General features: G+C 50.7%; 6 protein-coding genes across 6 annotated transcripts; 3 read left to right on the top strand and 3 right to left on the bottom strand.

The window, feature by feature from the left end:
• Positions 1-293: 293 nt before the first annotated feature.
• On the bottom strand, positions 294-1,070 carry PMZ80_001217 (uncharacterized protein; the record flags this gene model as incomplete). Its single annotated transcript, XM_064869664.1, has 1 exon — positions 294-1,070. One exon carries the CDS (start codon positions 1,068-1,070, stop codon positions 294-296), a length of 777 nt encoding a protein of 258 aa, XP_064735161.1.
• Positions 1,071-1,806: 736 nt separating this feature from the next.
• CBK1 (Serine/threonine-protein kinase) lies at positions 1,807-3,767 on the bottom strand (the record flags this gene model as incomplete). The annotated part of the gene is made up of 2 exons (XM_064869665.1): positions 1,807-2,119; positions 2,170-3,767. The coding sequence occupies 2 exons, from the start codon at positions 3,765-3,767 to the stop codon at positions 1,807-1,809; spliced, it is 1,911 nt and encodes a 636-aa protein (XP_064735162.1).
• Positions 3,768-4,670: 903 nt separating this feature from the next.
• TIM54 (mitochondrial import inner membrane translocase subunit tim54) lies at positions 4,671-6,174 on the top strand (the record flags this gene model as incomplete). The annotated part of the gene is made up of 2 exons (XM_064869666.1): positions 4,671-4,791; positions 4,838-6,174. The coding sequence occupies 2 exons, from the start codon at positions 4,671-4,673 to the stop codon at positions 6,172-6,174; spliced, it is 1,458 nt and encodes a 485-aa protein (XP_064735163.1).
• Positions 6,175-6,942: 768 nt separating this feature from the next.
• Positions 6,943-8,550, bottom strand: PMZ80_001220 (uncharacterized protein; the record flags this gene model as incomplete). Its single annotated transcript, XM_064869667.1, has 2 exons — positions 6,943-8,326; positions 8,387-8,550. The coding sequence occupies 2 exons, from the start codon at positions 8,548-8,550 to the stop codon at positions 6,943-6,945; spliced, it is 1,548 nt and encodes a 515-aa protein (XP_064735164.1).
• A 932-nt stretch (positions 8,551-9,482) lies between these two features.
• PMZ80_001221 (uncharacterized protein) lies at positions 9,483-10,084 on the top strand (the record flags this gene model as incomplete). Its single annotated transcript, XM_064869668.1, has 3 exons — positions 9,483-9,672; positions 9,719-9,871; positions 9,954-10,084. 3 exons carry the CDS (start codon positions 9,483-9,485, stop codon positions 10,082-10,084), a joined length of 474 nt encoding a protein of 157 aa, XP_064735165.1.
• A 1,324-nt stretch (positions 10,085-11,408) lies between these two features.
• On the top strand, positions 11,409-12,755 carry PMZ80_001222 (uncharacterized protein; the record flags this gene model as incomplete). The annotated part of the gene is made up of 3 exons (XM_064869669.1): positions 11,409-11,526; positions 11,768-12,106; positions 12,208-12,755. The coding sequence occupies 3 exons, from the start codon at positions 11,409-11,411 to the stop codon at positions 12,753-12,755; spliced, it is 1,005 nt and encodes a 334-aa protein (XP_064735166.1).
• Between the last annotated feature and the right edge of the window lie 556 nt (positions 12,756-13,311).

A 13,311-nucleotide genomic window follows, 5' to 3' on the forward strand; every position in this document is an offset into this window, starting at 1 on the left:
AACCAGAAGGCCAAAGCGCGCACGAAACCATCATGAGGCTCTTGGTCAATTCTAGATTGGGGATGAACGAGCTATCCCCAAGTCTCTGCTAGAAGCGTATCTGTATTCGACGTTCCTGCTAGACTCGACGTGAAGGTAATGACGACACGACCGTCCATAACCATGCGCCTTGGATCCCAACTTCCTCCTCTGTCTCGATCGATGATCGATGTCGAAAACATATGTACCTGCAACAGTACCTTATATCAAGGGCAAAGCTTCATGCCATGAACTACAGATGAAGAACCCTCCAGCTACTCCTCCTCGCTCTCCCCCTCTAGTTCCTCGCCCTCGTCCTTCTCAGCATCTCCAGCATCACTCTCCTCATCCTGCTTCTCACCCTCCCGCAACTCCCTCCCTCGCACCACAGCCTCCTCCAGCGTCATCTCATCAGCCATCTCCACCAAATCCCCAATCAACTCACCCATGCCATAACGACAACCACCTTCCCCATCATTCCACCACAACACATCCTTCACAACCTCCCAGAGCTGCTTCCTCCGCGCCTTAATCTCATACTCGGGCTCAGCGTCGATCCACTCCTCAACCGCACCACACCCACCACCTTCGCACTCATCAAGCGTATCCTCACTCGACAAAACCTCACCCCTCAACCTCTCAAAACCCACCTCATCAGCCTCCTTGAGTTCAGAGAAGTTATCAAGCAGACTCTGCATCGCCTCCGTAGAATTAAACTCCTCGTCTGTGAATGCGATGTCGCGTTCCAGAGCGTCGAGGTGGGAGATCAGTTCGTCTGTGAAGGTGTCTGTTATGGCGAAGGACTTGGAGGGGGTGGCGGTGTGGTTGGTGTGGTTGTTGGTGAGTTCTGGTGCTGGTGTTGGGGTCGTGATTGGGGGTGCTGGATTCGAGGTGTTTGTGGTGACAGTGACAGTGGCAGCGGCGGCGGTCTCTTCATTTTGAGTGCTCGTGGCAGTCTCATCCTGCTTATTTGTACTCGTGCCCTGGACGTCGCCTCCGTCTTCGCCTGCGCTTGGAGAGGAAAAAGAGGACGCTGGGTCTTCGAGAGACATACCGTTGGTGATGTTCGGTTCGATTTGATGTGATGTGGTCTGGTCAGGTCTGGCTTGAGGTTGTGTTATGGACGAATTCTTCACTTCAGGATAGATAGGCTTGGGCCGCTGGTTGGACTGAGCAGAGCGGGTTGTTTCGATAACAAATCGACGTTGAACAGCAAGCCGACGACCTTTAGTTTGGAATGTATCATCAAGTATGTAGCGCAAGCGCGTGGTCAATGTTCCTGGCCTGTCTGAGGATAAAAAGTAAGTGGATACTCAGTGCACAGATTGCGCTTAGAGTGAAGGGGGTCTTTGGCAAAACCATCACTCTAGTCACAGTCTGTCACTTTCGCCCATATGGGAGCGAGCCACTTTCGCTCCTATAAATCAAAGCAACTGGAGATTGAATGAGCACGAACATCAGCTGTGGCCTATGCCTTGCTTTGACCATTTCATTGAACTGTATTCGAGGTATCTCAAGCACATACAATGCTCTGACAGTGAAGAACAATTCCCGTACATGCCTTGACACGGCCCCTTCTGGTTTCTCCTTCATGTGATAAGAACAGGTCGCCTTCACCAATGTGACATGCATCTCTTACAGTAGCTCTTACCTATTTTGAAGCGCCACCCGTCATACATCTAGCCCTAATCATTGCCTTGGTCCTGTTTTGTAATAACCAGCTCTGTTTGCTCCAAGATGCCCACGCATATGCTATACTCCACACGGTCATCGTTCAAGACTTTTCCATCAAGTGTTCTGGAACGCGTTGAAAGCCCTGTATGTGTAACCAATAAATGGCAAGCTCATCTCTGCATCCTGCTCTGGGGCATTCTGTCTTGCCTGGGCTCGGTGAATGGCACTAGTGTCTTCCTGTGGAATTTCGTCGATTGGGAAATAGCTGACATCGATATTCGAGGTTAATTTGGGTTCGAATGGAGCTCTTATCTTCCGCAGTTGATCCCATACCACACCTCGGAAGAATGGATGTCGCTTGATCTGTGAAGCACCATCATGTGCACCTCCTTCTTTACCGAGTCGATCGTTGGCGTCGCAAAGAAAGCTACAAGTACGTTAGTGACTGGTAGATGAAGGATGTCCAGGTCTGCTTACCCTCTTATCATGTCTTCTGCCTCTCTCCCCAGGACAAGTTCGTCTGGAAAGTACAGTGACTCGCGCCAGTTGACGATTTTTCGGTAAGTGTCGTGAGTATCTTCAGCGCAGAACGGAGGCCAGCCAACGAGACATTCAAACATGATGGCGCCTACTGACCACCAATCGCATAGGTATGTGTACCCCTGCCCCAGGAAGATTTCCGGGGCGATGTAGTCTGGAGTACCAACGGTCGAGTAAGCCATGTGCCGCCTTGATTTCCTCCACGTATTAACTTGACCTCGGTTGCTGACTGTCAAATTTATCTGCTCATTGAAGGCCATAGAATTTCTGTTACCGCCTTTCTCTGTGGCGTTCTTCAGCAGGTTTTGATAGTATGAGTTCTCGTGCTGCTTTCGACCACCAGTTGACAGGCCAAAGTCCGTGAGCTTGATGTGACCACCTCTGTCGAGCAAGATGTTGTCAGGCTTGATGTCTCTGTGCAGAAAACCAAGCTTGTGCACTGCTTCTATAGCCATGACAATTTCAGCCATGTAGAACCTCGTGATATCCTCTGAAAATATTTCATACTTAATAAGCATAGTCATCAGATCACCACCAGGTAAGAATTCCATGAGCATGTACAGGTAGGCGTTGTCCTGAAACGAGGCGTGCAATTTTACCAGCCAAGGGTTGTCCTTCGAGTCTGCAAGTATATCTCTTTCGGCTCGAACGTGTGCCAACTGGTCTTTCTTGAACATTTCTGACTTGATGAGGGACTTTAGAGCATATATTTTGTGGTCTGTCTTGCGTTGTACAAGCTTGACTTCACCAAAAGCACCCTTTCCAATGATCTTGAGCGTTGAGAAGTTCTGTGGAGACTCCCTCGTTCTGATGAACCGTAAGAATCGTGCCTCCTTTTGTGCCAGGTTGTTAATCTCCTTTTGCTTCTGAATCTCTGGGACGTTAGGGTCTTTGAGGGTGTGATCCAGCTCTTTGGCTCTAGCGTTTCGGTCTCTAGCACGCTCGAGGTTCTCCTGAAAGAAGCTATTCACCAACTGCTTAGCAGCGGTGCCTCGTTGTCGCACGTTCACAGAATACTTGTCTGCATTGGGCGTTTCTTCCTCTTCTCTCTGCACAGGTCGTGGCATAGGAGGTGCAAGGTGACCTTGATGTTGCTGACTTCTCGGATCATTTGCTGTCCTCGGTCGTAATGATGTAGCAGGAGAAGGAGTTCTGTTTGCCTGTCCTGGTCTTGGAGTTGAAGACAGGTCTTGATTCTGGAATTGTTGTACCAGGCCAGCAGGGCCATCGTTCCCCTGATTCTGCATGTAAGGCCTCGCATTCATCTGGTAAGCGGCTTGTGGAGACTGAAGGTTCTGCTGGTAACCGTATTGCTGCTGGGCGTACTGAGGATTTGCTTGAGTATAGGGATGCTGCATAAAGTAGCCTTGTTGCTGGTTTGGATGCGGCGACATAGCGAAGTCCTGCTGCTGTCCTCCATAGACGGGTTGAGGGAAGGTCGAGGGAGTAGTTGGGTAATATCGAGGGTCGCCAACATTGCCCTGGTGCTGGCTGTCGAACTGAAAGTTCAGACGCAGACGGTTGTTGTCGTCCATGATGTGGGGTGAACGAGATAGTAACGACCGGTAGTAATGGAGGTGGTGAACGGTAGTGAAGGACTTGGACTGATGGCTGTCAACTTTGCACAAAACGGTGAAGGTGCAGGCGTTCGAGTTACCCTTGCTTCGTTGCACCACGTCTGCCCGAAGTATCACAACAGTAGCCGACCGTTGAGCGTGTCCGAGGTTTGATGCGCAATAGCGAGGTCCAAGCGTTTTGTCTACCGGTCAATGCGGCGTGGTAGGACAGTCTACCACGAGGAGGAAGGAACCTGCATTTGAACGGTATTTTGGAAGCGGCGGTGGAGGGTTTAACCATGCATAGAAAAGGATCATCTCATTCGCTCCTGCCAGTGCTTCAAACAGACGCGGGCTCGCGGGCAACATTTACGGTTTTGCTCTAAAAGTCAGGGGCCACCAAGCCTGGTCTGCATTATTCGTTGGCAGCGTGCCCCTCCACCGGATCTGGCCAAGGTTCATCGGGTCGCTTGACAGTTTGTGAGAAATGAAACAGTTGCCATGGCCTCGGTAGCCACGTTATTACTACATTCTCAAGGATGGTTCTACCCGCTTCACTTGACACCGTGAATCGTGCATGCTGAGCTCGCGAAACGCTGCCTGCAGATTCACTGCAGGTTGTGCGGTCGCAGGCCCATCTCCGGCGCCAGGATGCCCCAGTCGTGCGGTACTCCAGGGACTTTAGCCCGAAAGCCCTTAGCTGCAGATCCCTAACGCTTCCTCCCTCTAGCTCAGATGCAGTGCTGAAGCGATGTGCAGCCTTGCCCCGAAACTTTTTTCGGAGAATCAGAGCATGTGCTCACTGTGAATCAACGAACACGACGACAAAGCTTCAGCTTTATCAGATCAGCCGTGGAAGCGCATTGAGTCAGACGCGACGGCATGTCTGAGCCCATCAAGCAAGATGGAGCGCCGCAAGCAAGCTCAACTACGGCAGCAGCAGCAGAAGCACCCAAGGTCGCAAAGCCTGCGAAGCCGCCAAATCCAGTGTTTCGCATGATGGGTGAGCTGAGTACAATAGTCAACTGGCGCAATTACTAACCTATTAGGTCTGCCAAATCTCCCGAACAAGCTGCCCGGGAGGAACTGGTTGATCTTCTGGGGTGTGCTATTCTCCTTCACAGCAGCAAAGACATACGATTCAAGAGAAAAGAAGAAGACGCAACAGAAGTGGTGCGACCTGGTAGCCCATATCGCGCAAGAAAAGCTGGACGTACGCCAGATGCCAAGGAAGCTCACAGTCTTTCTATCAGCTGCGCCGGGCGATGGCATGGGTTCATCGAGAACATACTTCAAGGAGTACATTAAGCCGATCTTGGTAGCAGCTTCGATGGACTATGAAGTGATAGAAGGGAGGAAGGAGGGGGACGTCAGATATGGCACGGCAGAGCAAATACGGAGGCTAAGGAGGAAGAAGGGCGAGCAAGCAACAACAGAGCAAGAGATGGATACTGCAATGGCAATTGATCTGATGAGAGAAAGAATGATGGTCGAGCCAGAACCCGGTGTGAAAGGAGATCTCGTGCTAGGAAGACACACGTGGAAGGAGTACATTCGAGGCATACACGAAGGCTGGCTAGGACCTCTAGACGAACCAGCAGAACCAGAACCAATATCAGAACCCTCACCCATACATCCTCCCACCGAACCACGAACCGAGAACCCAGAAGCCACTACTGCGCCTGAAGCTGCCGAGAAGAACCTGGCAGATCAAGAGAAGCCGCCCGAGGAGAAGAAAGAGGAGGAAAAGGAGGAAAAGAAGAAGACATATCCACCGCCCGCATACCTGTCAATAAAAGAATACTCTGTTGCACCACTTTCTCCGCATATACCCACGACACTCGAGCCTTCCGAGCCAATACATATGCAACATTTGCTCGGATTCCTCAAGACACCCCAAAGGATATACAACTGGCTGAACAAAAGGTCCTTACAGGATCAAATAGGCCGACAAACAGCCTCGATAGTCCTAGCGAACTATAGGCCGTACCAGCACGATGAGACATTCGCCTCTCCATCCCAACCAGATGATGCCGCTCCCATCGCAACCAAAGCACCAGAGAATGACCTCGACTCCTCCCCTGTACAAACATCAGCAACCTACGAACAACAGTCCCTCCTCACCGAAGAAGAGCCATATTGGCACAAATCCGCCCGCCAGCCACCGGCCACCGACGATAAGAAAGAAAGAATATGGATGAACGATATCGTACTTGACCCAAGGATAGCAGAGCGCATGCGCAGATTCGAGCTCGACCCTGAGCAGGAAGAAAGATTGAACAGGATAGCAGCAGGCGATGAGAGTGCAAAGTGGGCGCACCCGGTGCAAGATCTGAGGTCGCAGAAGCCGATCATTGGTGACATCGACTCGGACTCAATGGCGTAATGATCAAGTCCATGAAGGGAACTACGGCGTCCTAACAGTACCTGTGCCGTAAGGGCTGCAAGACATTTCACTCCTGCATACCGGAATCGCAGTCGAGGCTTATCCGAGCAGCTCAGTATTCCTGCAAGATGATTACCGCGCTGCACTTACCAACCAAAGCTTTGGCAAGAAGCAGGCGGCTGCAGAATGGTCGAGCCAAAGGCCCTTCGCCATTCGACTCGAAGACAGCGCTCTGACAGATCAGTTCGGCGCTTCGCTTGTTGTCAAGTCCGAAGAGATGTCGAAAACGGCAGGAATGGCACAGGATTCGACTATTGTTGGATATATCGAACACGGCTGCAAAAGAAAGCTAGAGCTTCTAATCGTGGGGAACTCGAAGGTACAAACTTTGATGAGAGGAGGAAGTCAGTTGTACAGATTCTTGTGATGTGTTATAAATCTCCACACTTCAGCTATGTATATGTATAGAATAATTCACGAGTCCGACCAGTATGAACTGTTCTGGCATTGCTGCATCCTTACTCGCCCATCGCCCTTTCAACTCAGGGTTTGGATGTCACACCAATTGGCTAGCGTGTGCTCACAAAGACGACTTGAGGCAGGCAGACGGTCCGCATTGGACTACAGGGCCTTCATAGGAAATACCGCATGAAAGTAGCAATTCCTGACTGCTCTCTTTGGAAAGTCATGGTCACTCCTGATTGTGAGAGGAGAGAAACATTCCGAGCCCCGCGGAACTCGAAGAAACGTATTGATCAATGCTGGAGCTCATATGTAGTCCACCAGCGGACGTGCTACGTCCATTTCCATGTCTTCCTGTTTGGATGGTGAACAGTTGGCCATGCCATCTACTGGGTCAATCCATAAGCACTCATTCTTGTCGTCTGCGAGCTCGAGTTCAGCATCGTAGGACGGAAGGTTGAAGTCTGGAAGTTGAAACAGGTTATCCAGCCATTTGCTCTGGCCATTATCTGATTGGAGATCCTCAGCGACACCAGGGAAAGATAAGGACGTAGGGCTCGTGACTGTCGGGCCTGATATCCATTGCTCGTAGGACTGGTCTGAACTGAAGGTGTCGTATGCCTCATCTAAGATGTGGCGGGTAGACGCAGGTAGAGGTCGAACAGGAGGCTGTTCAGGGTTGTCTCCCGTGACTGCGTCGTAGAGGTCTCGCGTTCTGTCTAGACCTAGTGACCGGAATATATTCACTACGTGGTGTACGGACTCTTGATCTTCATTGTCCTCAATATATGGCGAGTTTGGCCTAGGCATTTGTGGGAAGAGGATGTCAAGTATCTCATACCAGCCGTCCCTCTGATCAGATTGTGTTTGCCGTTTCTTCACTTTCCTGTATTGGTCATGCGTCATCTTACCCTCGAAACTCGTCGATGGTGCCTTGCAGAAGCAGCTTCGGTCGTGCGAGTTGAGCTCGGATGCGTTCGCGAACTGACGGAGACATTTCTCGCAATAGAAGTCTGGCATTCTATGCACTCGGTATAGATGCTGTTTGATCTGTGCTGTGTTCCTCAGCACTACTGTGGCACATGACCTGTACGCCAGTTGGGTTGTGTTTCGAGCAGAAAATTTGAGCGGATTGTGCTTAAAGTAAGGACATGCAAACAATTTAGTAGCAGTGGAATCGCTTCCTCTACGACTTGGACCTCCCACGCTGATTGAACAAGCTGGGCTTAGGCCTCTCTTCTGCACAAAGCGTGATCTAGAGGAATCAGTAATGCCAGTATCCATGCCAGATCTCGACGACGGAAAAGGCGATCCTGCAAAGTCAAAGGCCTCATCAGTGGCTATGAGCTGCGTCGCAATGGCCGGTCTCGGGGTTATGTTACTCATGTTATGCACTAAAGTAATATCTTTTGTCGTGTTGGCATTATTGATCACTTTTCGCGGAGCCTTCGTAGGAGCACCTGTCAAATTGAGCTCCCGACATAATGGTGACCTGGTTCGCTGAGCATGCCGTGTTACCCGGGATAGCGGAACCTGTCGACCTTCGAACTCGAGATACTGACCCGGATGAGATTGATTCATTGACTCCAAGTTTGTTTTCCCAAAGTGCTCAACGATCCTGTGCATGTCACTTGCTGCAACGTTCTTCGCAAAGCCCCAGGCTTTGAGCCGCTCTTTCCACTGTTTCGTCCTATTCATGGTTAATAGATCATGCACAAACTGTAGGGACAGCTAGAGCGCCGAAACTTACGACGCATGGAAGTTGTAGCGCTCCGAGAGCTCATGTTGGACGTCTTTCAGGGGCAGGTTCTTTGTGATGTATAGACCACGAATCACGGTCTTGTGAAGTTCCCATTCTGTCGATGGGAGGAAGCTTGAAGAACTTACTTTAAATTCCTCCTCAGGGGTTCTCATGGTCAATGGCCTGCGTAAGAACTCATAACAACCAACATCTAGCTCAACAGAAGGAGATCCAGCTGCTGCTTGGCTTCACGATGAGCTAGACAAGGAATGTATACTGATCATCAGGCATAGCAGTTCACAACGGTGAGCGCTGTTATGGCCAAAGGGGGACTAGCGCATTCACTGCGGCGCCCGCAACAGCAGCTTCGTCATCCAGCATAGCCAAGGCGCGGGATATGCAACTCTTGTACATAGTCAGCTCTACTCAGTAGAGCCCGATCCTTCGCTTGCGGTCGTGGGCTCAAAGTGGTAACAACTGCTGCCTGCGCTCTTGATTCTTTCTTACCGCAGTTTGACGTGGTAACATCGAAGATCCTCCGCGCCCAATACTTGTAATGCTCTTGCTTTTTGTCGACACCATTCAGCATCGGAAGTGTGGAATAGGGTATCGAACATCAACTGTGAGCTGCTCGTCCATTGGATACAAGATATCGGTCGTGATGTCCCATACCGAGCACTGCTGCGCCGGTTTACGACAAGCCAAAGGCGGCTGTTGTAGCTTGTTCATGTGCTGGTGACGAAACACCATACATCTGTACACGATGATGATCGAGCTTACAAGCTGTTTTCCAGCGTCGATCGTTATTGGCTGCCATAAACGTGTTTGCGGTGGCGAATAATGTCGAGGTGTTGGTCGCACTGGTCTGGTCGAGATATGTGATTCGGACGTCAACTTCCTGTACTCTTCTTGCTTCTCCTCTGTTCATGCCTTGGTTAGTATCTGCAGTATCAAAACCCGAGATGTGAGTGAGACCTTCCACCAAGTGAGGCTTCGTTACTAACATATCTCAGTGTGTTCGGCCTCTTGTTCGTCATCCCATCCCCACCTCTCGAGCTCCGACAGAGACATAACCCCGTCCTATACCCGGGGTCTCTGAGCCATAATGCGCCACCATAACGACGCGCACGACGACGTCTCGGTGTTAGTGCGGCAAGAGAAAGTGCAAGATACAAACAGTCAGGTCCAACGGAGCAGCCATGGTAGTCGAATTGATGAGAGCACGATGACGGCGGATTCGCTAGTCGTAAGCACCGTGGATGTGTACTCGGACGGCTCTGTCGTCGTTGTCGATAGTATGTTAGCAATCAGCTATGAGTGCAGATATTGACAAGCATATAGAACCTATGAAGAAAGCCATGCCTGGCATAGACATGTGGAATCGTGATGTAAATTCGATGTCAGCAATGAGGAGAGAAAAACCAGAGACTGTTGTCGACAACAGCAATGCTTCCGGGCAGGAACACAATGCCGGCGTGGAGCAAACGGCTTATGGTAGGTGCTGTCGTAGTCGCAGGTTGGGTGTGCACTGACGATGCATGTACTGCAGTGAACCTATCACTTTTTAACGACATAGTTCTTGGTATTGGTGAGATCGGCACAGAGCCCAGTGTCGATGTCGGCATCACCAGCATTGATGAGGTCACCACAGAAGCAGGGTCCCAATTCGATGGCCCGGAATGGGGTCTATACCCTCAGCGACTGTAGATGAGGGCTGGGAAGGAGAGGAAGGAGGAGGAAAGAATAGAAGTTGCGATTCAAGGTAAGTAGATGCTGCCAAGACCGATACGCAAAGCAGGTGCACATCACTAAGTGTTGACGCAGGCTCCAATTTGGTTCTGCTTACGGCGTTACCTCATTCGGAATGCATGTTCATATAGAAGGCGCGTGGATGCGGCTGGACTGTATTCGTTGCACCGGTTGTGCCTGGGCTGCTTGAGGTGGCGAAATTCTGGCATGTTGCCTGCTTCACTCAGCTCAAGTATGAGTCTCCAGAGCTGCATCCATGACAACGGGATGACTATGAGCGCTCGAGGCCTCAAGCTGGCGAGTGATTCATGGGCGCCAACAGAGCCAGGGTATGGTTGGCATAGGTATCACTCTGTTATGTTATGATTGTGTCTTCCTTTCCTCCTCTTTCACAATGTTTTTGCTCATGTAGGTTGGTGTTTCATCTTGACGCGTTTGCCCAGGTGTCCGCTGGTGATAGGGCCCTTGAGGGGCTTATGTCGACATGCTATAAGGTGACGGGCACCTCATTGTCGCTGCTGGAGGTGTTGGAGGAGCATCTGATGTTTGGAAAAATGTGGCCAACTCACGCCGCGAGCGAGCCTCGAAGCAGACTTTTTAGCTCTCAAACACAACAACACAGTGATCTCATGTGCTACCTAGCCGTTCCTGTCGTAGCGCGGGGCCATCATTGGCTGAAAGATGACCTTTTAGGAGCACGAAGGATATCTCGTGCGTTGTGATTGGCTAGTTAAAAGTTCTCAACACCTGTTTGCTAGAAGTACCCAAGCTTACACAGTACTGAGAGATGGGACGCCTGCATCTATTAGTCGTCGAACAGATCCTTTAAACACGCAGGGTGGTAAGCGATAAGCGACTAATGGACATGCTATATGACGGAAAAGAATCTCGAAATAGGTCGACCTTGGTCCACGTTGCCTAATAAACTACACGTAGCGATGTGAACGTTGCCCATAGGTACCTGGCTGGACTCCTGTATGGCCTAGCAGTGCCGTACTTGTTCACTTCCATGGCTGCAATAGGTACTTATATGATAATATGTTGGGGTAGACTGGGAAACCTTCGAGTCATGCAGTTATGACTACAGTAGCTACATGCCCCGCTGAGCTTGAATGGAGACGTCTTTGACAAGTAAGATATTATGCTTTGGAAGCAGAGTCCCCGCTCGAGGGAACGAGGCAACCACAGGCACACTTGCTCATACAGTCCTGCTGGTTCATGAGTCTCGAAGTGCCATCGTCCACATGCTGTAGGCCCAAACAAAGGACGTTGATACCCAAAGATGCGAGCTCTGCGATTTCATGGTTATCAGGATATTAGGATTGACGACATCGTAGAACCAGCCATCAAGCCAGGCCACGTCAAGATTAAGAATGCTTGGTGTGGCATTTGTGGTTCTGGTATGCTTGTCGCCGTTGTTTACCGGCGATCCTCCTACTCACTTAAAACCCAGACTTGCACGAGTACCGCCTTGGCCCAAAGAACACGCGAACCACGCCTCATCCTTTGACAGGGGAGACTCTCCCAGCAGTATGCGGCATGTGACCCTACCCGCCTTGCTCCTTCCTCCATGCATTCGTCTTTTCTCTTGGGCGCAACCCTCAATATTGATATGTTCTGCATGCTGACTTACTCGACCAGGTCACGAATTTGCAGGCACCATCGCCGAGCTTGCACCAGATGTGTCTGACCTCGCAATTGGCAATAAGGTGGCTGTCTTCCCGATCATCACTGATGGCACGTGCCATTGGTGCGAACAAGAATCCTACGGGCTGTGCCCGAATTGGGGGTTCCTAGGCTATTCCGGCCTTGGTGGCGGCATGGCAGAATACATTGTGGTCGAGCGGAAAGCTGTCCACAAGGTCCCTGATCATGTGCCACTTGATGTCGCTGCTCTTGTGGAGCCACTCGCTGTCGGGTGGCATGCCGTCAGAATGGCAAAGCCGGTGCCAGAAGATTGTTGCCTGGTCTTAGGAGCTGGTAAGTGCTCGCCTGACTGCACACCTTTAGTCGTTTGGAATTGCCATATCAAAGCACAGTCGGCCTCGCGCCCTTCATTCATTGCTCTAACCACATAACAGGACCAATTGGACTTGCTGTGATACATGCTCTCGTCGCACATGATATCAAGAACATCATAGTGTCTGAGCCATCAGCACTTCGCGCCTCACAAGCTCGACAAGCAGGAGCCACACATGTTCTGTCACCGAGAGACATAGATATTGCTACCTTTGTCCGGGAGAACTCCCCTCACAACGCTGGCGCCCATAACGTTTATGAGTGCGCTGGAATTCCTGCTGCTTTTCAAGCCGCACTAGGCTCTGTCCGCGGCCGAGGCATGGTCATCAATGTTGCAATCTACGAGAATGCAATACTCGAAATACCAAACCCGAACGCACTGAACCGCCATCAAATCACCATCATTGGCTCCAACACTTATACGAGAGTTGAATTTCAGGAGGTTATTGATGCTATTGCAGATGGACGCATCAAGAATCCGGAAACAATGATCACAGGCAGATTGCCGCTGGAGAAGGCGATCGATGACGGATTTGGGAAACTGCTGGCTGGTGTTGAGGGCCACGTCAAGATTCTAGTGACACCTGCTTCGAGCCCAGGGGAAGCATGATGCAAAAGACCTGTCGGTGCCAGATCAAGAAGGCGCGGGTAATGCCTGGAGATAGATCTGATGTGTGACAGATGTCGCGTGGCTCTTCCTCACCACTGTGCTGTTGCGGTCGCCAGAAGCTAACAATACTTGTGTTCTGCTACTCTCTTTCCTGGTTCTTTCCCCATTCAAGCAACGCCACATCTACCGAGTCACTCTGCCCCCGTGTTGTAGCCTCGGTGTGCAGAGTAAAGAGCGATCCAGCCCAGCTTTGCTTTTTCCTACAGGCCAACCTTGCAGTCATGTTACTGTGCAGATGAGATCACACCCTGAGACACAAGTCCATACTCTCGTTGAACACCGTCAATGTGGCATCAAACTGTCCTCCTACATTCTGCCTCAGGTCTCGGCCAAGATCCGTATTCTCTCTCATAGACCCCACTGGTTTCTGCTTGTCGCGATTGTCTCTCCAGTATCGAACATGCAGGATATTGCGAAGGATTTTATGTTCTAGTCCATTGTGTTCTCTGGCTTGCTCAAGGAAACCGATCGTGTTTTCAATCCGTCGAGGTATGAA

Source organism: Knufia obscura (genome assembly GCF_036327395.1).
Source record: "Knufia obscura strain CCFEE 5817 isolate CBS 148926 chromosome Unknown scaffold_1, whole genome shotgun sequence".
In the NCBI taxonomy this organism is placed as follows: domain Eukaryota; kingdom Fungi; phylum Ascomycota; class Eurotiomycetes; order Chaetothyriales; family Trichomeriaceae; genus Knufia; species Knufia obscura.